Raw genomic sequence first — 26743 nt, 5'->3', positions numbered from 1 at the left:
CTAAGGTTGGTTGGGGGCGCCTGGACAAAAATGGGAATGACTCCAGGTCATTCTCTTCTTTAAGTTTCGTCTAATGGAGATTCAGTCCTGCCTGGAATATCTGCCTCAGGCTACTCTCCCAGTCGGCAGCATTGCACAGTCACACCTACCCCAGCCTACTCCCATGGCTCATGAAGCCTGGACAGTAGTAAGGAGCAGTTCAACTATAGGCTGAGCAAGTGCATAAGGGTGGTAGAATGTGCCTTAGGACATTTAAAAGCTCGCTGGCGCAGTTTACTGACTCGGTTAGACCTCAGCAAAACCAATATTCCTGTTATTACTGCTTGCTGTGTGCTCCACAATATCTGTGAGAGTAAGGAGGAAATGTTTATGGTGGGGTGTGAGGTTGAGGCAAATCGCCTGGCCGCTGATTATGCACAGTGAGACACCAAGGTAGTTAGAAGAGCACAGCAGGGCATGCTGTGCGTCAGAGAAGCTTTGAAAACCAGTTTCATGACTGGCCAGGGCACAGTGTGAAAGTTCTGTTTGTTTCTCCTTGATGAAAACCGGCCCTCTTGGTTCACTCTACTTCTCTGTATGCCAACCGCCCTCTCCTACCCCTTTGATCTCTGCTTGCAGAGGCAATAAAGTCATTGTTTCAAATTCATGCATTCTTTAATATTTTATTTTGTCACGCAAAAGGGAGGGATAACTGCCAAGGTAGCCCGGGAGGGGTGGGGAAGGACGGAAGCACAGGGGTGTGGTAGTTGTAGGGGCATCCCTTAGAATGGCATGCAGCTCATCATATAAGCGGCATGTCTGGGACTCTGACCCGGAGCGGCCGTTTGCCTCTCTGGTTCTTTGGCAGGCTTGCCTGAGCTCCTTAAGTTTGCTGAAGTCCCTGTTATAACCTCTGTCCTTCATGCTCGTGGAGATTTTTTCAAATATTCAGGCATTTCACCTTTTGGAACAGAGTTTGGATAGCATGGATTCATCTCCCAATACAGCGATCAGATGCAGTACCTTCAGTTTGGTCCATGCTGGAGCTCTTTTGCGATTCTGGGACTCCATGGTCACCTGCACTGATCAGCTCACCAAACAGGAAATGAAATTCAAAAGTTTGCGGGGCTTTTCCTGTCTACCTGGCCAGTGATCTGAGTTGAGAGTGCTGTCCGGAGCAGTCACAATGGAGCACTCTGGGATAGCTCCCGGAGGTCAATACTGTCGAATTGCCTCCACACCACCCCAAATTAGACCCTGCAGGGTCAATTTCAGCGCTAATCCCCTCGTCAGGGAGGAGTACAGAAATCGATTTTAAGAGCCCATTAAGTCGACAAAAATGGCTTTGTTGTGTGGATGGGTACAGGATTAAATCGATCTAATGCTACTAAATTCGACCTAAACTCGTAGTGTAGACCAGGGCAAAGTGTATGACCGTACACGTTGTGCTATTAGATTTCATAGTACATCTGCCACTCCATTCTTCAAGGGCATCCAGATCTTCCTGTATAGTATTTTGATCCTCCTCTGTATTGATGCCTCCCAACTTTGTATCATTAGCAAATTTCATTAGTGCACTCCCACTTTTTGTGCCCAGGTCATTAATCATATTCAATATTTTTATGAGTCATAAGACTGATTCTTGAGGAATTCCACTACTAATCTCCCTCCAGTCCAACAGTTCACCTTTCAGCACAACACGTTATCCAGTTCCTTATCCACCCTACAATTCTTATTCTAATCCCCATCTTCTTTAGTTACTAATAATTTCCGATGTTGCACCACGTCAAATGCTTTATCAAAGTCCATGTATATTAGACATACCGCAATTCTCTTATCTAAAAAAATCAGTTTTTTTTCTCAAAGAAGGAAATCAGGTTAGTCTGGCATAATCTACTTTTGGTAAACCCATGTTGCATTACATTCCCATTACTATCTACCTCCATGAATTTAATTATTCTTTCCTTCAAAATTTGTTCCAAAATCTTGCACACTACTGAGGTGAGATTAACAAGTTGGTAATTGCCATGATCACACCACCCCCCTTTTCTCAAATATAGGTATGGTATGACATTAGCTGTTCCCCAGTCACATGGTACTGCCCTGAAAAGAGAGATACGTTAAAAATCTTTGCTTCTGGACTAGCAATCTCATGTGCCAATTCTTTCAGCATCGTGGGATGGAAATCGTCTCATTTCCCCAGCAATAACATTTGGGTTGAAAATTATAGCTATAGCTAACACAAATTTCATCCTTGTTCATGAATTTGAAGAGAAAGGGCTTATAACATAAAACCTGTGCTCTAGTTTTAGTGACTCCTATGCTGATCACCAAGCCTGGAACACCCTCCTTATACCAGTGTGCCAATATCTTCTTTTAAATACTTTAAAACTCATTTCTGAGTGTCCAATAAATCCTAACCCATGCCAGTAAAAATGTAGTGTCACAGTATTTTTACAAACTATGCTCTATTCAATCTTTTAAATGCCATCTGTATGCTTACCACTGTACATAGCTAAATATTTTCATGAATGAGAAATAATTGCACTAAAACGATGCAATATAGTCAGGCAGAGCAGAAGAACTGCCATATTTGTGCAAGGGAGACTAAACTAGTTGACACTGCTCTAATCGGTACTGGAGGAGTCTTCCATAACTAAAAAATTCCAGGAAAGAATCTGTTCCCAACTATTATAAGCATGTTAATAACAAGAGTTTTGCTTATAAACTGGGGACACATCAGTTGGAAGTAACAGAGGAGGAAAAGGACCTCAGAGTATTAGTTGATCACAGGATGACTATGAGCCGCCAATGTGATATGGCTGTTAAAAAAGCTAATGCGGTCTTGGGATGCAACAGGTGAGGTATTTCTAGTAAACACAAGGTGGCGTTAGTACCATTACACAAGGCACTGGGTGAGACCTCATCTGGAATATTGTGTGCAGTTCTGGTCTCCCATGTTTAAGAAGGATGAATTCAAACTGGAACAGGTACAGAGAAGGGCTACTAAGATGATCCGAGGAATGGAAAACCTGTCTTCTGAAAGGAGACTCAAAGAGCTTAGCTTGTTTAGCCTAACCAAAAGAAGGCAGAGGGGAGATATGATTGCTCTTTATAAATGTATCAGAAGGATAAATATCAGGGAGGAAGAGGAGCTATTTAAGCTCAGTACCAATGTGGACACAAGAACAAATGGAGATAAACTGGACACTAGGAAGTTTAGACTCAAAATTAGACTAAAGTTTCTAACCGTTAGAGGAGAGAAGTTCTGGAACAACATTCCAAGGGGAGTAGTGAGGACAAAAAATATATCTGGCTTCAAGACTAGGCTTGATAAGTTTATGGAGGAGATGGTATGACAGGATAGCCTAATTTTGGCAATTATTTATTTTTGATTATTAGCTGGTAAATATGCCCAATGGTCTGTTGATGGGATGTTTGATGGGGTGGGATCTGAATTACTACAGAGAATTCTTTCCTGGGTGCTGGCTGGTGAGTCTTGCCCACATGCTCAGGGTTTAACTGATCACCATATTTGGGGTTGGGAAGGAATTTTCCTCCAGGGAAGATTGGCAGAGGCCCTGGAGGTTTTTCGCCTTCTTCTGCAGCATGGGGCATGGGTCACTTTCTGGAGGATTCTCTGCACCTTGAGGTCTTCAAACCACGATTTGAGGACTTCAATAACTCACACATAGGTTAGGGGTTTGTTACAGGAGTGGGTGGGTGAGATTCTGTGGCATGTTGTGCAGGAGGTCAGACTAGGTGATCATAATGGTTCCTTCTGACCTTAAAGTCTATGAGTCTGTGTTTGACTACGTCTGAAATCTACCTTTGAAAGGAAAGTCATTTACCTGTGGAATATGGCCATCTTGTCCCAGGAGACGCATTTCATTTTCCACACGATGCAGCCAATTAGTATTCTCTTCAAAGTGTTTCATCTCCTCTTCTTTCTTATTCTGCACATGCAAACGACGAGTTTTAAGCATTGCGAGCCTATGATCCCGTTTACAAGTGGCCTGAAATACAACCATATAAAATTATTTAACAGGAAACTACCATATAATGTTCACTGAATTCTGTTATGAAAAAGACTTCGCAGGCTTCCATAATTGGATAGATATAGTCAAAACAATTTACACAGTCTTTGATCTATGTAATATTTGTAAAGTAGCACACTCTTCCTAAGTGCACTACTGAAGTCTATTAAATTGTTTTATACGCTCTCATTCATAGTTCTTTTCCTCTGAAGTCTTTTAAGTAGGACTTTTGAGACTATCGTAAATTGTTTAATACTCTTACAAAAACTGCATGTTTTAAAAAAATATTTAAAAGCTATAATGGTCAAACTATAGAATAGAAAAGTTATATATACCTATATTATTCTTACAGGTAGCCCTGTCTAGTTACTAGTAAGCAAAGAATGTAGAAAAGAGAGAGGAATTCTTGAATTCTAATCCTTGCTCCCCTAATGACAGCATGACTACATGTAGGGCTTGTCCTCACTACAGGCTAAATCGGCTCTGCAGCGATTAATGCAATGGTGTTAATTTAGTGAGTCTGGTGAATATGCGATAAGTCAATGAGAGAGTGCTCTCCTGTCGACTTCAATACTCCACCTCCTTGAGAGCTGGAAGCTAAGTTCGTGGGAAAGCATCTACCGCCGACATAGCACGGTGTAGACACCGCCGTAAATCGATCTAAGCTATGTCAACTTAAATTATGTAACTTAAAGAGTGCAACTTAGATTGACTTACCTCATTAGTGTAGACAAGGACTTAGATACATAAGAAAGGAGCAGAAGGACAAAACGAAGAAAGTTTCAACGCCAATTCCTCAAACACTATCCCTATTCTAAAGGTGGTGGAGGGAAGTGACTCATAGAGTAGAAGCTATATAGGGGACCAATGGTCACAGGGGACTGAAAATTAGGGCAAAAGGAATGGAGGAGAACCCTCTTTCCCACTTCTTCCCATGTCTGAGTCTCCTGCACTCTGAGCCCAGTGAGGGGCATGTTTGACACGTGACACAGACCAGGGAGCAGCTGGTATGTAGGTGGACGCAGCAAGTGGCTTAGACCAAGCCATTCCAGCCTTTGGAGGCCTGTGTTATATTGCTGACATATTTCCCTGAGACTACAGGGAACATCCCACATACAATAGTGGGGAAGTAGCACAAAAGTCTGTGGAAAGGACCAGCTACTGCATAATGATCTGGACCAACTGGAGAAACGGTCTAAAGTATATAGGATGAAATTCAATAAGGACAAATCCAAAGAACTCCACTTAGGAAGGAACAATCAATGGGAAATGACTACCTACGAAGGAGCACTGCAGAAAAGGGTCTGGCGGTCATAGCGGATCGCAAGCTGAATACGAGTCAATAGCATAACACTGTTGCAAAAAAAAAAAAAAAAAAAAAAAAAAAAAAAAAAAAGTAGGGCTGTCGAGCGATTAAAAAATTAATTGCGATTATTTGCACTGTTACACAATAGAATACCATTTATTTAAATATTTGTGGATGTTTTCTACATTTTTAATATTGATTTCAATTAAAACAGAATACAAAGTGTACAATGCTCACTTTATATTTATTTTGATTATAGATAGTTGGACTGTAAAAAATACGAACCACCAAAAAAGAAAAATCAACCTTCTGTTGGTGGCATCTGACTCAGATGATGAAAATGAACATATGTCGGTCCGTTCTGCTTTGGATTGTTATCGAGTAGAACCCATCATCAGCATGGACGCATGTCCTCTAAAATGGTGGCTGAGGCATAAAGGGATATAAGAATCTTTAGAGCATCTGGCTTGTAAATATCTTGTGATGCCGGCTACAAAAGTGCCATGCGAATGCCGGTTCTCATTTTCTGGTGACAATGTAAACAAGAAGTGGGCAGCATTATCTCCTGCAAATTGTAACCAGACTTGTTTATCTGTGCGCTTGGCTGAACAAGAAGTAGGACTGAGTGGGCTTGTAGGCTCTAAAGTTTTACATTGTTTTTGAGTGCAGTTATGTAACAAAAACAAGCAAACAATCTACATTTGTAAGTTACACTTTCACGATAAAGAGTTTGCACTACAGTACTTATAGGAGGTTAATTGAAAAATACCATTTCTTTTATCATTTTTACAGTGTAAATATTTGTAATAAATAATAATATAATGTGAGCACTGTACACTTTGTATTCAGTAAAAGCAGCAAAGAGTCCTGTGGCACCTTATAGATTAACCGATGTATTGGAGCATGAGCTTTCGAAGCGGGTATTTACCCACGAAAGCTCATGCTCCAATACGTCTGTTAGTCTATAAGGTGCCACAGGATTCTTTGCTGCTTTTACAGATCCAGACTAACACGGCTACCCCTCTGATACTTTGTATTCAGTGTTGTAGTAGAAGTCAATATATTTGAAAATGTAGAAAAACACCCAAAATTATTTAATAAATTTCAATTGGTATTCTATTGTTTAACAGTGCAATTAATCACAATTCATTTTTTTGAGTTAATCGTGTGAGTTAACTGTGATTGATCGACAGCCCTAAAAAAAAAAAAAAAAAAAAAAAAAAAAGAAAAAAAAAAGAAAAGGCAAATGTCATTCTGGGACGTATTAGCAAGAAACAAGAAGTAATTCTTCTACTCTACTCTATGCTGATAAGGTCTCAACTGGAGTACTGTGTCCAGTTCTGGGCGTCACATTTCAAGAAAGATGTGGACAAATTGGAGAAAGTCCAGAGGAGGAGAGCAAAAAAAAAAAAAAAAGAATTAAGGTCTAGAAAACATGACCTGTGAGGGAAGATTGAAAAAATTGGCTTTGATTGGTCAGGAGATGAGAAGATGTAGACATGATAACAGTTTTCAAGTACATAAAAGGTTGTTACAAGGAGGAGGAAGAAAAAGTGTTCTTTACTTCTGAGAATAGTACAAGAAGCAATGGACTTAAGTTGCAGCAAGGGCTATTTGGGTTGGACATTAGGAAAAACTTCTTATCTGTAGGGGTACTTAAGCACCGAGAGAAATTGCCAAGGGAGGTTGTGGAATCTGCATCACTGGAGGTTTTTAAGAGCAGGTTAGACAATCATGTGTCAGGGATGGTCTAGATAATACACTCAAGGCAAGACTAAGTAAGGGACTGAACTAGAAGACCTCTCAAGGTCCTTTCGGTCCTATGATTCTATAAGGAGAGAACTATCAAGCAGCAGCAGAAAATGAGCCCCAGAGTTTAGGCCCAGAGCAGAGCTGAGGCACAGACTTGAAGATATTCGTTATGGAGGCTGAAGACGAGAGCTTTAAGGGGCCAGTATGCATGAGCCAAACAAAGACACTGGCTCCAGAGGCAGCCCCATGTAAAGTGAACATGGCAAAGGTCAGTAATAGCCCAAGATTGGTTCACAGAACGCAGTACTCAGGACCCAAACTCACAACAAATTAACACTGATTTCACAAATGCTAGTTAAGGTAATCTTCATTCTCGGTTTTCACTTGCTCATTCTCTCAACAATTCTTCTTTTGGACTGAGACTTTCCATGTTTTCAGTCCATGGTTAGGTTCCTCCCTCCTGCCAGGATGGGGTCTAAGCGAGCCTAGCATGAAGATGGGGAAGGTTTGGATAGGAAAGTTTGCATACCACCCAGTACTGCACAAACTCAACAGCTGGATACAATAATCAAGAGAGAACATAAAATGAATATTTCATAAATGAAAAATGTCCTTTAAAAATTCACTTTTCTTAGACACTCTCTTGTGATCCTGTAGTCTATTTTAGATGAAGAAAACAGAAGCAGTAAAGAAAAATAGCATACTTCCCAAAATGTGTGTAAGAACAGAAGCATAGCATACCACGGAAACATGAATAGTCACTTTTATATCACGACTGGATTAGAAATTACAATACAATTTGTTCCAACCAGATCAAAAGGACATTCAATTTCAAGGTTACAGTGGCTTTTTTTTTTTTTTTTTTTTAATAAATAGGGTACTGCACTTATCCTACTTGACTCTACCAAGATCATGACTATAAATTAAACAGTAATCATAAAGCTACATTTAAGTACACAAGTGTTACGTTTCTATGCAAATATCAAACATTTTATAGAAAATGTTTGAATGAAATAAATGATTAAACAAAAAAACCTTTGTTAACACAGAGTTAAGGTTGCCTGGTGGTATCCTCCAAAACAGTCAGTCCTCAAATTTGTGAAAACCAGGAAATAAAGAATTAAGCTACATGCCCACACAATCTTAACTCTGCTCCCCTGAAGCTGGCAACAGGCATTGGGAATTATCTTCATGCACTCCAGCTGCATTCACTGTTAGGTATAGCTGTTTTGAATAGTGAAGGAATAAATTGGAGCAGCTTGAATGAACTGTGATTTTGATCTGAGCAGCTCTGGGTCTGAGTGCTCCCCAGGTGTGCAAGCAAAGGAAAGAGGTACATATGTAACTTGAGGTTCCAGGCTACATCTGGCCTGTGTTATACAGGAGATTAGATTAAATGATCATAATAATCCCTTCAGGCCATGGAACACATGGAGCATCTCAATTCAGAAATGCAAGACTGTGTCGGTAGCAGGGCACTGGGACCTTCTTGCCATTGGTATTATCAGCAGTTAGGTGGGACATGAGAGCGGTCTTTGGATTTAATGATGGGCAGGGGAAATACAGGTTTAGGTGGTATCTTTTGTTCAAGTGTGAAAGGGTGGTAAGAGAGTATGAAATGATTGTTAAATTTTACAAGTGTGGTATTTTGTCAGGGGAGTAAACTCTGATCATAGGGCAAGTGCAGCTAGCACCCGTCTATTACACATGCTCCCACTCGGCCTTTACATTGTGTTATGGGCATATTGGGGCACCACTCAAAGAGGGCAGAGTTAAGACTGTCTGGGTGTTTTACTATAACTCTGTATTTTTCTGGTTTACAGAAGTTTGAGTTTTGCTGAACTTGATGTTCTGGAAGAGCAAGAACTATCACCAATAACTTTAACTCTGCATTAATAAAGTTTTTTGCTATTTAATTTTCTAGTTTTTTAAACAGAAAGAGAAATGCTTGTTGGTAGGAGTTAATGGTCATTTAGGCAGGTGTAATTCTAACCTAGGTTTGCAGTTATATGTTACTTAGGCTAGGTTAATCATTAAAAGACCTGTTTTTATGCAGCCCTTTTCATCAGTAGATTTCAAAGAACTTTACATCATTATCCCCATTTTAGAGACGGAAAACTGGGGCACAGAGAAGTGAAATGATTTGCCCATGGTCATCCAGCAAGCCGATGACAGAGCTAGGAACAGTCCCAGTCCAATAGTCTTTCCTCTAGGCCACACGGTTCTATATGATTCCTTGGAGCTCTTTCACCACTCCAGTATATCTGCTATAGTGGAATGGGGATAATGGTCATGTTTTGAAATGTTTGCAGTGTGTAGTTAACAGGGCTGGTGAGGGAAATCCCATGCAACATCTGTGTTTCAGAACAGTGTCACTTTTGTTACATGATTGTTACCGTAATTTTAAGAAAGTAAGAGAAGACTGTTGTGTCTATGTGCTTCTTCAACCTTGCCTCATCATTCACCGTAACATGCAGCCCCTGCCACCAACATTTCCAGTTCTCCCTTCCCTTCCCAGCCCATTAAGCTATTACTCGGCACTGCAGCAGTCATTAACGTTTAAAAAGTTGTTCCTTGTTGTCTCCTGCCTTATGCTGCTGAATACATATATCACATGTAGCAGCTTACTGGCAGGCTGCATGCTACCTTGGTTATGTAGCCTTAACTGCACAGCAAGCTGGACCACTCATTCCCACTATCTATCCCCAGTTGCGACCTCTGCCCTTGTTTCCTCAGGAATGCCCCGGCCCACCCAGTCCCCACACAGGGGTGATGTGTACCATAACAATTCATTTTCTGGATTTCAGATATTTAAATTTGTGTTACACTAACCCCTAATGCCAACTCACATGCAAGGGCAGGGAGAGGGGCTCAGGTACCAAAGAGCAGCAGCTCCTAGGACACACATCAGGCAGGAATTGGGGCTCAGACTGTTGAAGAGAGGTAGGGCTCTCCCAGATTACCAGGGGAAATTCAGGGTTGACAACCCCACACCCCCATCTTTCTCTGCGACTCCTCATATTCCCCAACCCCTCCTTCCTGCCCATTACCTGAACCCTCAACTCCTCTTCCATCCCCTACCACCCATTCCCATAAAATACTCCCATCCCTTACTGCAGACCCAAATCTTTCCCCTATTGCCACTTACAGGGAGGGGAGATTGGAGGTTCAAGAGTGAGCAGTCACATGTTTAAACTGGTTTTTAAGAGAAAATAAATTACACACTTTCTAAATATTCTGTTGTATCAATTATGTTTAAATAACCTAAAAAATTTAACAGAGGTGGATTTTCCCCAAATGTTTACAGTTCATTCTCAGATTTCTTTGCAAGGTAGGTTTCAAGTTTTTATGTTACCAGAATCTGAATTTCTTACATTTGGATAACTAACTACGCTACTCCAGGAGGCAAAGCCAATTTCAAGACAATCCATGCAAGTATGCAACTTTAGAGAATCTAGACCAGGTATACACAAAATTATATCGACTCAGCTACATCGCTCAAGGGTGTGAAGAATTTATACTTCTGAGTGACGTAATTAAGCTGGCCTAGCCCTTGATGTAGACAGTGCTAGGCTGATGGAAGGTTAATCCACCTCTTGGGGAATTTGATTAACTAAGCTAACGGGAGAATCCCTTCCCTTGCTGTAGTGAGCTGCTCCATTCAAATGCGTGGGGGTTCCCTGCCCCCTTCCTCTGAAAGTTTCTGATGTGTCAAGCATATCCATTCTCAGCTCCTCATCTCAGTGTCAGCAGTGCGTTCTCAGTGCATGCTCTCACATGCCTATTCTAAGATCCCAACCCAGAGGGCAGGGCTTCCTCATAGACTGACTTATTAGGGGGAGGGAGAGGTTGGTAGGGAATTTGAGTCCCTGGTGTAATGACTGATCCCTGGTTTGATCTCTCTGAGAAAAAAAAACCAATGCCAGAACGTGCCAGCTTTTTTTCCCCTCAGGGATTATATCTTGGGATCCGCTTGGTGGCATCACATTTGGATAACTGACTATGTTACCCTGGGTTCTTTCAACCCAAAGCTCTTGGTAACTTTTACTCTGTGCGAGGAGGTGTCAGAAAATAAATCAGGGGAGATACGGCAGATGGCTGGCACAAACAGGACAACACAAGAGTGCTTTCACTTAAAGCTAAACTTTACTAGTTTCAAGCACTTACACACATCCGTAACAAAGTGAGTAAAACACCCCTAACCCTTGATAATTACCAAAGCTGAGCGTGGCTTTCGAGTGACACAGCGGCAGCCCGTCTGCTGGTGGGGAGCACAAGATGCATCCAGAGGGAGAGACCAGTGCCAAAGAGTCCCCCCATCTCAAGCTTTTCCCCCTTATTTATACATTAGTAATACAATGACATGTCCCTTAAAGAAAACTTGTCAAGCAAACAGTTCCAATGGGCAAGCAAGAGGCTCCTTCTGATTATTGATTAACCAGGTGTAGGTTTGTCCAGAATCTGTACCCTTGAGACCCCAACAGACATTCCTGAGGGTACATCCTGCTCTTTTAAAATGCATGTATCAGCAACTTCAACACAGTTGTTATCAGGAAGACGCGGGGTCAAGCTGCCCTTTCTGTAGCACCCAAACCCCCTCCCCTCCTGCCTTGGTCAAGCTGAGATTACTGAACAGCCAATTTACAGCTTGCTGACTAAGTCGCCTTTAACAATAAGTCATAGTGGTTCAAACACTTTACTGGTTTGCCAAAGTCTCCTCATACAACTATACCCCATGCAGCACATCAAATTTCAAGGCAATCTGATTAACTGTACAGATCTTAGAGCACTCAACTGAACTTCAAACACAAAGCTAGTCTTAATCTTAACTACAGCAGAGCTATTGCTCTGTTAAAATGGAAAAACATATTATAATTGTTCACTATAATAGGTGTTAGAGAAATGATGATACAGGATAAAAATAATGTTTTAAAGTAGTACTTCAAAATTCCATTCACTGCAGATTGTGACATGAAAAACTTCTGGAATATGACAGTCACTCGAAACATCATTTGTGACGAGCACAAGATTTCTGAAACAGCAGCGCATTTTTTACCTTGACATTATTTATAACAAGTTTAAACCTCCAAGTGAATCACTGCACACACTGGAAATCTGAAATTGTTGCCAGTTAAGTTAAATTTTGCTATAATAACTGATTAAAAAGAGGAAAAATTAAATCTATATTTTACAGCTGTAAATTTTTATTCAGAAACTAAATTAAGATTGGAGTGTTTTCAGGATCTCCTGCCTACTCTTGGACCTTCTATAAGAAGATTAGGATATCAAACTCTGAACAACAGCAATCATTTGAAATACAGGCCAACGGGTTTTGAACTGCAAGGCCACTGGTAGAACTGCTTTAAAAAAAGACTAGCTTTCCTTTGTCAACACTGCAGAAAATTTGTATTGCTTTAAGTTTGGCATGGAGCTTGACGAGGTTTGTTGTTACTACAGTGATGCAAATGGACTTCTCAGATGACAGTGACCTAAGTAGCTATGCCAGGTGCGCTGCTATGTTGGTAAGTTTGTTGTTGCACAAATGCAGCATGGAAATGTTCAGTCTAGTCAGATCTCAAATTAGCAACTGTGAATCACATCTACATTGAAATATTGAGAGATTTTTGTGTTTAGCCGCAACGTAAGTGTCAACACGTTCCTTATTGTGTGAAAAAAATAGTGCACCTCACATCAACACCACATTTTCTGTATTAATGCCAACTGTTAAAATGTTATCTGATTGTCAATACAGCGTACGCTGCACTGTTTTGTTAAAATTGTACATATGAACTTATGACAATCAATGCAATTTGCATCTCAGTAATATTCAGGATATATTTATTGAGAATTACAACTGAATTATACACAGCTTGCAGAACAGGCACAGGTAACATGCCACAGTTAAAATAAATCATATGGAAGAAAGGAAGTCTAGAACCCTTTTCCTTTATATTAAAATTAAAACTATACAATTTTTGCCCTAAAAGAAGATATTCTTAATATCCATATGGTCCTGACCCAAGTAACACATTTAAAAGAATTCAAGTGATTTAGGAGGCTAAGTTTAATTTAGGCAAGTAACTTAGTCCTACTGATCTTTAGCAAGACTTGGGTTCTTAAGGATCTTTGTCGCTTTGAAAATGGAATTCACAAGCTGAAGACACTTGAACACTTAAATACAAAAGGTTAGATAGCTGAACCAGATTAAAGGTAAAAATTTCAAAAAAAAAAAGAGGTTCTATACTGTAACATGGCAAAATGAAGTGGTACAAAAATCACTCACCTTTTCTACTCTCTCTTCAGAGCACATCAACTCAATTTGTTCATGGAATTGTTTCTGGTAATATGTTTTCAAAATGTTCTCTTTAAACCGCATTTCCAGCTTGAGGTATTCCTTTCTGATTTCCTCCCGATTTATAAACAAACTTTTTAGAATCTCTCGAAATCTACCAGAAATAAGGGACAAGTTAATAGAAACTGACGACATATGTAGTCCTTTCATGAATGCCTGGTTTACAGTGATACAACAGAAGAAAACAATTCCAGTTCTGAGCTAAAAAAGTAGATATGGAAAAATAAGGAATCAAAATTAGTAAGCGACCTCAAGAAAGGTGATATTCCTATTTATCTTTCCCAAAGTAGAAGTTCAAAGAGCAAAGATTCTATAATTCAAATTAAGATCCATACAAAACAAGAGCACATATTCAAGTTTCAAAGGGGATTAAACTATCCTTGTTTAGTTTAGGAAGTCATTAAAAGAGTACATTTGTTTCTCTCTTCCCACAAACAGCCACCACCACCACTACACAAGTACCAGTACTTCATTTTCTATAAAAGAGTTTAAATTATATACAACTCTGATATAAATAAGAGACAGACAACTGACACCCAAGTGCACAGAAACTAAATTCCAAGAATTTAAATCTTTTCTGGTTTCTTCCTTCCCCCGCAGCTCTCAAGTTTTCAAGCTTTAATTTTTAAAAAAAAAATGCCTTGCTCTTTGATTTGTGAAGCTGATATTTGGATTCAAGCAGACAGCAGCCAGACTCTCCACACACAATGTGCTGTGCTCCAGTATTGCAAAAGGCTTCCCATTTCCTTCTTTACTCAGCACGAGGTACCAGTCTATCCAATAGCTATGGTGACTGCTACCAATGGCACATAATGCCGCCTACAAATATTGCAAAAGCACCCCTACTCACCCTTTGCAAATGAAGCCCCACCCACTGTAGGTGTCCCTCTCAACTGTTTAATTCCCTGCAAGGCCTCATGCATGCTTTGCAATTGCTTGCAGCTAGTGGACAGTGAAACCATAATCAAATGCAATGAAAGTTTAGGTCCTAATACCTGTGAGGTTGAGGATGGAAAACTCGGGATGGAAGGATGTTTGGGAGAAGGGATCCAGTTCTGGGGAAACCTAGATCTCTGGGTGGATTCCTGACCTACTTAGCTTTAATCCATCATTGTCCAGAGTATAAACCATTATGTAAATACATTATGAGTCTGCAAACACTAAAAAATGATGCTGTTGGTTCTTAATGGAGTCGGGGATGGGATATTTCCTCTGGAGTCTAATTACCACCACGTCCTTGCTTACATTGTTAACGGATGATAATCAGATATATCCAGCTTATTAATTCACCTAGTATAGATCTGTCATGTTATTCTATTCATTTGAGAGAACCACAGGAATATGCTTATATTTTTTGAACATGCAGATATTCCAGATATGAAGTGCCAGCTGTGTTTAGAAATACATAAGGTCAAAGTGACATCTACAGAACTAGCTAAAAGAAAAAATAAAGACACCCTCTCTCCCTCTCACAGGGATTCTTGTAGTGCGGCTGGCTGGATTTTTTTGTTTTCCAATAAAATGTGTTCCATCAGCAGCAGTTCCTTTTCATAACCTTAGAATGTCTGAATAAAGCTAAGGTCTTATTCTAGTATTTTATAACCAGACCAAATAGAATTAAAGTAATAACTCCTCTCCGCACTGATAGATATTCAACTACTTTGTCCAACATTTTCCAGAGATTATTATTATTTCTGGATAGTAAGGTATATTTAAAATATATAATTTTTAATTTAGAGACAAACAAAAGCTTAACAAACATAGAATAAGTCTCAAAGAAATGAAGCATTTCATTGCAGACAATCAGAGCAGAGGGGCACACACCACAGAGATGGAACCATTTAAGATCAATTGTCCCATCAAATATTTTCTAGTCCATCTATTCATTGGTGGAGTGACTAGCACAATAGTGCCCTGATCTTTATTAGGGGTATTTACACTTCACTGTAATAAAGGGGAAAAAAATCACAATAAGTTATAATGATTATAAATGACTTGGGGCCTAAGCCTATAACACAGTAACATTTTCAAAAAAATGTCTATGTCACTAAAGAGCCAGTCTCTTTTGAAAATTTTAATCTTATTGCTGAGTTCAGTGCTCACTGCCAGGAGTATTTAACTGGAACTAGTCACAGTAGTAAGCAGCTTGTTCAGGAGCTTTTGCAGGATTATGTCCCAAAGGTTTAAAAAAAAAAAACCTCCAAAAACATAACAGATTTGAGGAATAAACAACATACATTTTAGGAGTATTTATTAAAAAGGATACCTTATTATTAAGCTAACAAAATTAAAGTTAACATCTAGAAATATCTGGAATAACTGAGTGACCACAAAATCACCATCCTCAGGCTCTATATCTGCAGAATTTAACAAATAATTCTTCCACACATATTTGTCAGTTTATATAATTTTAGATATGGAAAAAATATACTTTCACAGAGGCATAGCAGGAAAAAAAAGCAGTTTCTGTCTCAAGTTGTCAGACAGAAACATACAAACTGCATCCAGTATAAAATTATTTTATTGTATTTCCCCCCCTCCCCATTCTCAGAAATGTTTGACAAGTACAATTAGAGTAGGTACATAAACAGGGACGGACGTACTCACGTTTTTACTGGTTTAGATCTGGACATTTGATAGGAACTATACCTTTGTAAAGATGAGACAAATTTCTCTTCCTTCAAAGATAAAGTTTCACACATACTCAGAAGCCTCAACATTAGGTTCTTCAGCTGAACCTAACACGCTGATTACATATTTGCTGGAAATTCTCCAAGATTCTAGTCTATTGCTAAAAAAACAAGCTTGTTTGCAAGCCTAAAACAGATTTGATACTTTGCAATTAAATTTTGAGTACATAAGACAGACCATGCTGGGTCAGACCAAAGGGTACTGGATTAGATGGACCAGTCTCTGACAGTGGCTGGATGTTTCAGAAGGGATGAACAGAATAGGGTAATTTCAAGTGATCCATCCTGTCATCCAGTCCCAGCATCTGCAAGTTGGAGGTTTAGTGACACCCGTAGCAAGGGTCTGCTTCCTTGACTATACTGGCGAATAGCAATTATGGATTGATCCTCCATGAATTTATCTAATTCTTTTTTGAACTCAGTTAAAATTTTGGTCTTCACAACATCTCATTGCAACAAGTTCCACAGGTTGACCGTGCAACGTGTGAATTACTTCCTCTTGTTTGTTTTAAACCTGCTGCCTATTAATTTCATTGGGTAAACCATGGTTCTTGTGTTATGTGAAGAAGCACAAAGGAAATAGAATCTTACTTTGCACTTGCGACTTGTCCTCATTTAATCTTGAGAGATGTAATATTATGCAAGTACTGTAATTTAGAGACATAAGTATCCAATTCTGCCTCTAGAGTTTTCCAGCTGAAACAACAGCAAGGGCCAATTGGAGTAATGCCAGCTGGATAATTCTCAGAAACCTGATTGTGATGGGATTCTAAAGGGATGCATCCAAGAAAAAGAATGCAGATATTTCTTATCATAGTCTTTTCCTCCCTTACAGAAGAGGCTGACCTAGAAAAATAGTTCAGACCTTGGGATAAATGAACATCAAAAAAATTAAGTTGTTTGTTTTCTCTCCCGGGCATACCACATCAAAAGAAGAAATAATAGAACAAGAGCGGCCAAACTCATACTGATCCTCCGAGCTGCATACGACTATCCTCAGACATTCGAGAGACGGGGCACACCTGCTGGGGCTCCAGCCCCACTCCTGCTGGGGCCCTGAGATCCAGCAGGTGGGCCCAAGACACTCATCCTTACTGGGCATAAGCCCTTACCCCACTGCAAGGCAGAGGTCCTGAGCTCTTCTCCCCTGCCCCCATCTGGTAGGTGGAGAATAGAGAGTGGCGTGGGGGGCTCTGTGAGCCACACTTTAATGGTAAAAGAGCCGCAGTTTGGCTATCATTGTAATAGAACATAACTAAGAGAAACAAAAACCTTCCCTAAAGACAAAATAATTCAATGAAAACTGTGGAAGTTACAGAAACTAAGAAAGCTACAAATATAAACGAAGTCCAAGAGCTTGCCTATGAAACCTGGGCCTATACAGTACCCATTATGCAAAAAGAACACTGTCAGAGAAGTATTTGGCAGTAGCAACAACTCAGATAGGGTATGCAGACTTTATACAGCCTGACTGCGTATAAAAATAACTTTAATAAGCAGCTGTATTGAAAGCTAACAAATTAACTGACTGCGGAATACTCGTCCTTTCCTCAGAATGGCTGTCAGCAGCAGTGCAGGCTGGATGGCACCAGAGGCTGGATGGCAAGCAGGAACAGAAGCAGCAGAAGCTAAGGCTATTATTTTAGCCAGAGTTTCACATAACACAAATAATCAAAAAATGAAGTTTGATTTCTTAGCACGTGCCCAGATTCTAAAATAAACAGAGCCATACAAAATTATTAGTACAAGAAAAAAAGTAGACCCCTTCATGTAAAATACTAGTTTGTCCAGAAATTTACACCACATGCCAGTCTTTTAAATAACTAGATCGTGGCCAGTTTCTTTGTACTTTTGATAACGTATACCACAAATTAAGAAACACAGTAAAAGAACTAAAAAAGAACCACCGTGGCTTAACAACCATGTAAAAGAAGCAGTGAGAAATAAAAAGGTATCTTTTAAAAAGTGGAAGTCAAATCCTAGTGAGGTAAATAGAAAGGAGCATAAACACTGCCAAATTAAGTGTAAAAATATAATAAGAAAAGCCAAAGAGGAGTCTGAAGAATGGCTAGCCAAAAACTCCAAAGGTAATTACAAAATCTTTTTTTAAGTACATCAACAGCAGGAAGCTTGCTAAACAACCAGTGGGGCCCCTGGATGATCAAGATACAAAAGGAGTGCTTAAAGATGAAAAAGTAATTGAGGAGAAACTAAATGGATTCTTTGCTTCAGTCTTCACGGTTGAGGATGTTAGGGAGATTCCCAAACCTGAGCCAACTTTTGTAGGTTACAAATCTGAGGAATTGTCACAGATTGAGGCGTCACTAGATGAGGTTTTGGAATTAATTGATAAACTTAACATTAACAAGTCACCGGGACCAGATGGCATTCACCCAAGAGTTCTGAAAGAACTCAAATGGGAAGATGAGGAACTATTAACTATGGTTTGTAACCTGTCCTTTAAAGCGGCTTCTGTACCCAATGACTGGAAGATAGCTAATGTAACGCCAATATTTAAAAAGGGCTCTAGAGGTGATCCTGAAAATTACAGACCGGAAAATCTAAAGTTGGTACTGGGCAAATTAGTTGAAACAATAGTAAAGAATAAAATTGTCAGACACATAGAAGAACATAAATTGTTGGGCAAAAGTCAACATGGTTTCTGTAAAGGGAAATCGTGTCTTACTAATCTTTTAGAGTTCTTTGAAGGGGTCAACAAACACATGGACAAGGGGGATTCAGTGGACATAGTGTACTTAGATTTCCAGAAAGCCTTTGACAAGGTCCCTCCCCAAAGGCTCTTATGTAAATTAAGTTGTCATGGGATAAAAGGGAAGGTCCTTTCATGGATTGAGAACTGGCTAAAAGACAGGAAACAAAGGGTAGAAATAAATGGTAAATTCTCAAAATGGAGAGAGGTAACTAGTGGAGTTCCCCAAGAGTCAGTCCTAGAACCAATCCTATTCAACTTATTCATAAATGATCTGGAGAAAGGGATAAACAGTGTGGTGGCAAAGTTTGCAGATGATACTAAACTGCTCAAGATAGTTAAGACCAAAGCAGACTGTGAAGATCTTCAAAAAGATCTCACAAAACTAAGTGATTGGGCAACAAAATGGCAAATAAAATTTAATGTGGATAAATGTAAAGTAATGCACATTGGAAAAAATAACTCTACATATAATATGATGGGGGCTAATTTAGCTACAACGAATCAGGAAAAAGAACTTGGAATTATCATGGATAGTTCTCTGAAGACGTCCACGCAGTGTGCAGAGGCGGTCAAAAAAGCCAACAGGATGTCAGGAATCATTAAAAAGGGGATAGAGAATAAAACGGAAAATGTATTATTGCCCTTATATAAAATCGATGGTACGCTCACATCTTGAATACTGAGTACAGATGTGGTCTCTTCATCTCAAAAAAAGATATACTGGCACTAGAAGAGGTTCAGAAAAGGGCAACTAAAATAATTAGGGGTTTGGAAAGGGTCCCATATAAGGAGAGATTAAAGAGGCTAGGACTTTTCAGCTTGGAAAAGAGGAGACTAAGGGGGGATATGATAGCAGTATATAAAATCATGAGTGATGTGGAGAAAGTAGATAAGGAAAAGTTAGACTTATTCACATAATACAAGAACTAGGGGCCATCAAATGAAATTAAAGGGCAGCAGGTTTAAAACAAATAAAAGGAAGTTCTTCACACTGCGTATGGTCAACTTGTGGAACTCCTTGCCTGAGGAGGTTGTGAAGGCTAGGACTATAACAGTGTTTAAAAGAGAACTGGATAAATTCATGGAGGTTAAGTCCATTAATGGCTATTAGCCAGGATGGGTAAGGAATGGTGTCCCTAGCCTCCGTTTGTCAGAGAGTGGAGATGGATGGCAGGAGAGAGATCACTTGATCATTACCTGTTATGTTCACTCCCTCTGGGGCACCTGGCATTGGCCACTGTCAGCAAACAGGATACTGGGCTGAATGGACCTTTGGTCTGACCCAGTACAGCCGTTCTTATGTTCTTATAAAATCTCAATAAATTCTATGTTACTGTTTAAGAAATTTAACATTTCATAGATCTATTAGGTCATCTAGACCAGCTTCCTAGTAGGGCAGGATTGTTCTCTGTAGTACATTTTGGGAGATTTTTGCCTAGCCTAGTTGTTAAAGTCCTGTGGAATGGACTTCAATTACTTCCCCTGGGAGACTATTCAACACCCTAATAGATCTGTCAGGAAACTTTTCCTGACACTGTGCCTAAGTTCTCTGTTTCCCAATTTCATTCTATTGCTCCTAGCTCAACGCAAAACTGTACCATCCCAAATAATTCCACTCTGTTCTTGGTGTTTATAAATGTCTGCTGTTCCCACACACTACACATTGTTAAGTTAGCCAAACCTGTCAATATATGTTTTTTCAGTTATGGGTTGTTTTTTTTTTTGAGTCTATTTCTCTAGCTTGTGGATTGCCTGCGTTACTCCCCTCTGAATTCTCAGCAGTTTCAATACATTTTCCTGATAAAATGGTGCCCAAAACTGAGTAATCCTCTCCCTACTCTACGAATCCTCTGTATGGTGCTCAGAATTACATTAGCAAAAATGATCAGTGCATCACCTTGCAAACACCATCTAATTTGTTATCCACTATGAGACTTAGGTATGCTTCAGTATTACTGCAGGATAGTTTTCCAACTATTGACCACTGTTTTCAGACCCTTTCCCTCCCATTTTACAGGGACCTTTGTGAAATCTTAAAGTAGATAGGCAAAATTGACACATGGCTTAGAATCACTTTACAGCAGGAATAAAATCAATATATATTTGACTCAACCACAGACAGGAAAGCAAACCTTATAGTATCAGCATCACATTATAGGATTAGTGAAACTGCATTTTGTGAAGTTTTAGTTTCACCATAATCAAGTACCAATTAAAACATTTAGATTCAAGGGATCTATTTTTATGCATTCCAAATATATGTGTGAGATATTTAGGGAAGAATTGCATTACACTATATGAATCCTTAGCTAGGAAAAAAAAATTAGTGTGTCGATAAATCCCTGCCTTTAACAGTACAACAGTATCTAGGCCAAGATATATCAATAGTTAAAAAGATAAATTAACTGACAGTTTATTGAACTTCAGTACCTCCAACATACATAAATCACAGATCACACAAACTGAACAAATTGTAAAAAAAGAGTGCATACAAGATAAACATTTTAAAACAAAGACTCAATGGCGAAGTTCAGATTTTAGTAAGGCTCAGTGGTCAACGGTAAACAAACACTGCTGACTAGAGTAAACAGCCACACTTTTGTCAAACTGGTAAATATTTAAAAGGAAAATATGTACAAATCTCAGAACTTCGACATTTCCCTCCCCCTAAATGCTGATGTACGTGAATTGAGTGAGCACCTTGACTTCCATAGAATTCGTAGTGTTTTACCCAATAATTTAGCTTGATAGTTAAAGCATCAAATGATTAATTCTTCTGTTTTTCTTTTAAAGAGAGATAATCAGCAGTCAAGATTTTTTCAGAAAACTTTTTATTTTCAAATTATCTGAATACATTTCATGTTCCATTAGAAACAAAGAGGATGAGAGACGGGGTAAAATCAATTTGTGCTTTTCTATTTGTCCTCTAATTAGTAAGCAGACCAATGTCCTTTTCAGGATTCCAGGGAGTGTAGTGTTTTGGTTTATTTTATTTTTTTTTGGTTATTTTTTTTTGGTTATTTTTTAGCCACACAATTTAAGGAGGATTTTCAGTTAATACGTCACATTTTTTCATCTTTCACACACTTTACAAGTATTTCTTAAATTTATACAACATGTCTCAATCAAGTATCATCATTTTACAGGTTTATTAAAAGATTCAACTATCTGTTTTTTCTTTGCACTGTATAGTGTGCATGATTTCTGAACCTTTAAATAGAAAGCTTAATATAGTGAAATGTATATCCTGTTGCTACTTGTTTTTGCTGAAGCACTAACTCCAATCCAGCACTTAAACTTCCTGTTTTTAAAAAGAAAAAACTAGATTATTCCTTTACAGTACTGTTTTTGCCATCAGATTATAACAAATGGAAGATATGGCCTTTAATATATAGCTTTAGAAAGCTCATATGCCTATATTGAAACTTAATAGCTGAAAGTTTATCACTGAATAGGAAGCTAAAATAATGTTCATTAAGTTCACCAACTGATATTTTTCCTGCTGTTAACTTAAAGTTCTGTAGCGGAGTCAAGAGAGACCAATTACAAAAAGAGTCTATCATGACATTTGTTTAATTTTAAATCCCTCCATCAAGATGTACTGTAAAACGATATTGAGTATAATGTCACATCTAGTTTAGAGAGATCAACATGAATCGAGCCGAAACAAAGATTTTTGTTAAAAAAAAAAAAAAAAAAAAGAACTGACTTTACAAGTCTATGGTAAAATTCTGCAAACCTAAATGTGTCAGAATGAGACCTTAATATGATGTTACCTTTGTATTTCCACTTGCTGCTGGTTTGAAAGAACACTTGTACCATGGTTTTCAGGAATGGCTGTTTTTTCTTCTTCATATGATCTCAGTTTCTCTTTCAGCATTATGATCTGAAAAATGAGGAAAATATGTTTTCATTAAAATACAAAGCTTGCCTTGTGTAATTTATTTTTCACTATCTTTCTGTGCTTCTCTTGTAAAAGGCATTTTTAAATTAACAGTTAGGGATATCCCCCTGAATAGAACATGGAAACATTTGCTCCTTAGGAAAACTACAGAGAAATGGTAAGACAAATCTTACCGAATACTTTCATTCATTATACACTTTCTGCTTATACCTCAGTGACGTTAACATAGTAATTATAGTGATTAAGACTGACATACCTCTTTCTTTTGTTCATTGCAAATCTTAACATATTGACTTATATGACTGTCCAAACTAACAACATTGCTTTTCAACTGTTAAAGAAAAGAGAGTTAAATTTTAACAACATTCTTTATGATATATCATACACAGTAACTGCACTAGACACAAATATTACTAATTAAATTTGTACTGTATTACAAGATGAGACAAAAGTATGTTGTTAAATCAGATTGGAAGCCAGAAGACTGTGGTTCTATTCCTAATTCTGCCAATGGTTACGGGCACATTCTGCATGTCAAAGGGCACATATTTCACAAATATAGAAAATTGGGGATAATGATATTTAACTACCATTGTAAAGTACATTGAGATATATGGTTTCCCTGAGGCAAATAAAGTTTGCATTCTTGAAGAATAGCATTGGCATTTACCTTAAACACATGATATTTGATTTCTAATGTAACATCTTAAAATATTTAAGTAGAAAATGTAAATAAGAAAATAAAGGATATTAGACTAGATGATTCAACAGAATTTTGAAGCGAAAGCCAAGTTAATTGCAAGTTACATGGTTCTTTAGACACATAACTGCTTTGTTCTTTTAATCTTATGCTATTTTAATTTTGTAGACTCTAATACTTCCAAAATATTGTATACATATTACTTACAGAAGATTTAATATCTTTTGCTCGGTTTGCATACTTCAGAGTGTTGTAAGTGTCATCATAGAACATAGAAGAAGGACTAACAGCAGCTATCATTATAGTCCGACAATTCCCCCCAAGAGAATCTTTCAGTAAACGAGTAAGCTTGCTGTTACGATAAGGAATGTGCTGTTTCTTGCTCTAGAATAAAAAGTCACAAGTATTTTTATGGATTATAGAAGTTAGTATATTTGACCTACCTTAAAAGTCTGTTTTAAGGCTTAATAATCCCACAAAGATAACAGTACATTCATTAGTGGCAAGTGGTAAAGCCTTGTAATCTTTCACTTCCATTAGTAATCCCCCTCCAAATCACACTGTCTACTTTAAATCTTTCCCCACAAAAATCAAGAATTAGTGCATTTATTGCTTGAATTTTTGAAAGTTAGCCATTTGCTTTTTATACCCTAGATAGCGGAGAATGGTGATTTTCGAGATGCGGACAGCCTGGTACTGGCACAGAGAATGGACTATGGGGGAATCTTTATAATCTATATTAAAAAAACAAACAAAAACAGGTTATCTACCTCTCGGAACAGTTTTTCTTTGAGATATGTTGCTTATGTCCATTCCAAGTAGGTGTGCATGCTCTGCATGTACAGTCGTTGGTTTTTCCCCCAGCGGTACCCGTCAGGTTGGCTGTGCAGTCCCCTGGAGTTGTGCCTTCATGGCAGTGTATATAGGTCCCCGCCAACCTGCTGCCTTTCAGTTCCTTCTTGCCGGATACTCTGACAGAGGGGAGGCGGATAGGTCTTGGAATAGACATGAGCTACACATCTCGAAGAACAACAGTTACGAAAGGCAGGTAATGTTTTTTTCTTCTTCGAGTGATTGCTCATGTAGATTCCAAGCAGGTGACTCCCAAGCCTTACTAGGAGGCGGGGTCGGAGTTTATGGAATCAATGATTGTAGCACCGCTCTGCTGAAAGCTGCATCATCTCTGGTCTGCTGTGTGATTGCGCAGTGCGATGTAAAGATGCCCTACAGAGGTTTTGGATAGGAATTTGTGCCAGGAACAGAGCTGAGGATGCCTGCGCCCTTGTGAAGTGTGCTATCAATGCAGGGGCAGGTATCTTTGCCAAGTCATAGCACACCTGGATACAGGATGTGATCCAAGAACAGATCCTTTGGGATGAGAATGGAAGCCCCTTCATGCGCTCCACAATCACAATGAAGAAGAGTTGTGCTGATTTTTGAAATGGCTTTGCTCTTTCAATGTAGAAGACTAATGGCTTGTCTGACATCCAGGGAGTGGAACATTCATTTCCTGTGGCTAGCGTGAGGCTTAGGAAAGAACACAGGAAGAAAAATATCCTGGTTCACATGGAATTGTGAAACTACCTTTGGCAGGAAGGACGGGAGTGGTCGCAAATGCACCTTATCCTTATAGAAGGCCCTGTATGGTGGTTAGTCTTAGGCTCAGACACCCTCCAGGCTGAAGTTATAGCTATCAAGAATGCTACTTTCCAGGAAAGGTAGAGGAGAGAGCATGTTGTTAAAGGTTCGAAAGGAGGTCCCAGCAATCTAGAGAGTACAAGGTTGAGATCCCATAGGGGAATTGGCTGTTTTACTAGAGGGTAGAGCCTATCTAATCCCTTGAAGAAGTAGTCCACCATGAAGTTTGCGACAACTGAGTGACAAGCCAAACCAGGGTGGACAGCTGAGATAGCTGCTAGGTGCACTTTTATTAATGATACCAACAGACCTTGTTGTTTTAGATGCAGCAAATAGTCCAGGATAAAAGGAATCGAGGACTGTAAAGGGGGAGTGTGTTTTTGTAATGCCCAAATGGAGAATCTTTTCCACCTGGCAAGATAGGTGGCCCTAGTGGATGGCTTCCTGTTGCTAAGGTGGACTTCTCTAACAGAGTCTGAGCATATGAGCTCTGAGGGGTTTAACCATGGAGTTTCTATGCCTTGAGATGGAGACGCTTCAGATTGGGATGCTGGAAACAGCCGGGGTCCTGGGTGATCAAGTCTTGGACCAGGGGCAAGGTTATAGGCATGTCCACTGACAGGTCTAGAAGCATGGTGAAGCACTGCTGGTGGGGCCATACTGGTGCTATTAAGATAATTGATGCTCCCTCCTTTCTGACCTTCAGCAGGACCTTGTGTACAAACAGGAAAGGCGAAAAAGAGTAGAGTAGATGGTTCCTCCAAGGGATGAGAAAAGCATCTGAGAGAGAAGCCTAGGCTGTGATTCAGGAAGGAGCAAAATTAGTGACACTTCCTGTTGTACTTCGTTGCAAGCAGTCTGGGGAAACCCCCACCGTTGGAAGATGTTGATCACAACATCTGGGTGGATGGACCACTCGTGACTGTGAAATGTGAAATGACCTGCTCAGATGATAGGCCAGTTCGTTCTGGGAATCTGGAAGGTAGGATGCCTCCAGGTGTATCGAATGGGCAATGCAGAAGTCCCACAGCTTAAGGGCTTTATGGCACAGGGGAGGAGAGAGCAACGTCTGTCTGTCTGTATAGAATATTGCTGTTGCGTTGTCGGTCAATACTGATACATCTGCCCTCTAGATGGGCCTGACATGTCTGGCAAGCAAGGCGGACTGCCCTCTGCTCCTTGATGTTGTTGTGCAGCAAAAGTTCTGCCTGGGATCAGAGGTCTTGAGTCCTGCAACTTCCTAAGTGTACCCCCAAACCCATCGTCAATGTGGCTGTTACTAGAGACAAGGGTTAGGGCCTGGAGAAGGGCATTCCCCCACACATCACTTAGGGGTTGAGCCATAACTTGAGGGATTTGATAACCGGGGGAGTGAGTGTAATCAACTTGTCTAGGTGGTCTCTATTTGATCTGTACACCGAGACTAGCCAAGCCTCAAGAGGGTGGAGACGCAACCTGGCGTGCTGTACTACATATGTATAAATATCAGAGGAGTAGTCTGGATCTGTAAAAGCAGCAAAGAGTTCTGTGGCATCTTATAGACTAACAAACGTATTGGAGCATGAGCTTTCGTGGGTGAATACCCACTTCGTCGGATGCATGTAGTGGAAATTTCCAGAGGCAGGTAAAAATATGCAAGCAAGAATCTGGCTAGAGATAACGAGGTTAGTTC

General features: G+C 39.4%; 1 protein-coding gene across 1 annotated transcript in view; it reads right to left on the bottom strand.

The window, feature by feature from the left end:
• KIF18A (kinesin family member 18A) overlaps positions 1-26743 on the bottom strand; it is a 137476-nt gene that overhangs the window by 60267 nt on the left and 50466 nt on the right. Inside the window, exons 7-11 of the mRNA XM_050955287.1 lie at positions 23641-23817; positions 22990-23064; positions 22606-22715; positions 13358-13520; positions 3831-3995 (exon numbers count right to left, since the gene is read on the bottom strand). Coding sequence (XP_050811244.1) covers positions 3831-3995; positions 13358-13520; positions 22606-22715; positions 22990-23064; positions 23641-23817 — 690 coding nt within the window. The remainder of the gene's footprint in view (positions 1-3830; positions 3996-13357; positions 13521-22605; positions 22716-22989; positions 23065-23640; positions 23818-26743) is intronic.

This window comes from Gopherus flavomarginatus, chromosome 5 (assembly GCF_025201925.1).
Source record: "Gopherus flavomarginatus isolate rGopFla2 chromosome 5, rGopFla2.mat.asm, whole genome shotgun sequence".
In the NCBI taxonomy this organism is placed as follows: Eukaryota; Metazoa; Chordata; order Testudines; family Testudinidae; genus Gopherus; species Gopherus flavomarginatus.
Note: the sequence above shows the minus strand (reverse complement) of the source record. Positions and strands in the feature narration are given on the sequence as shown.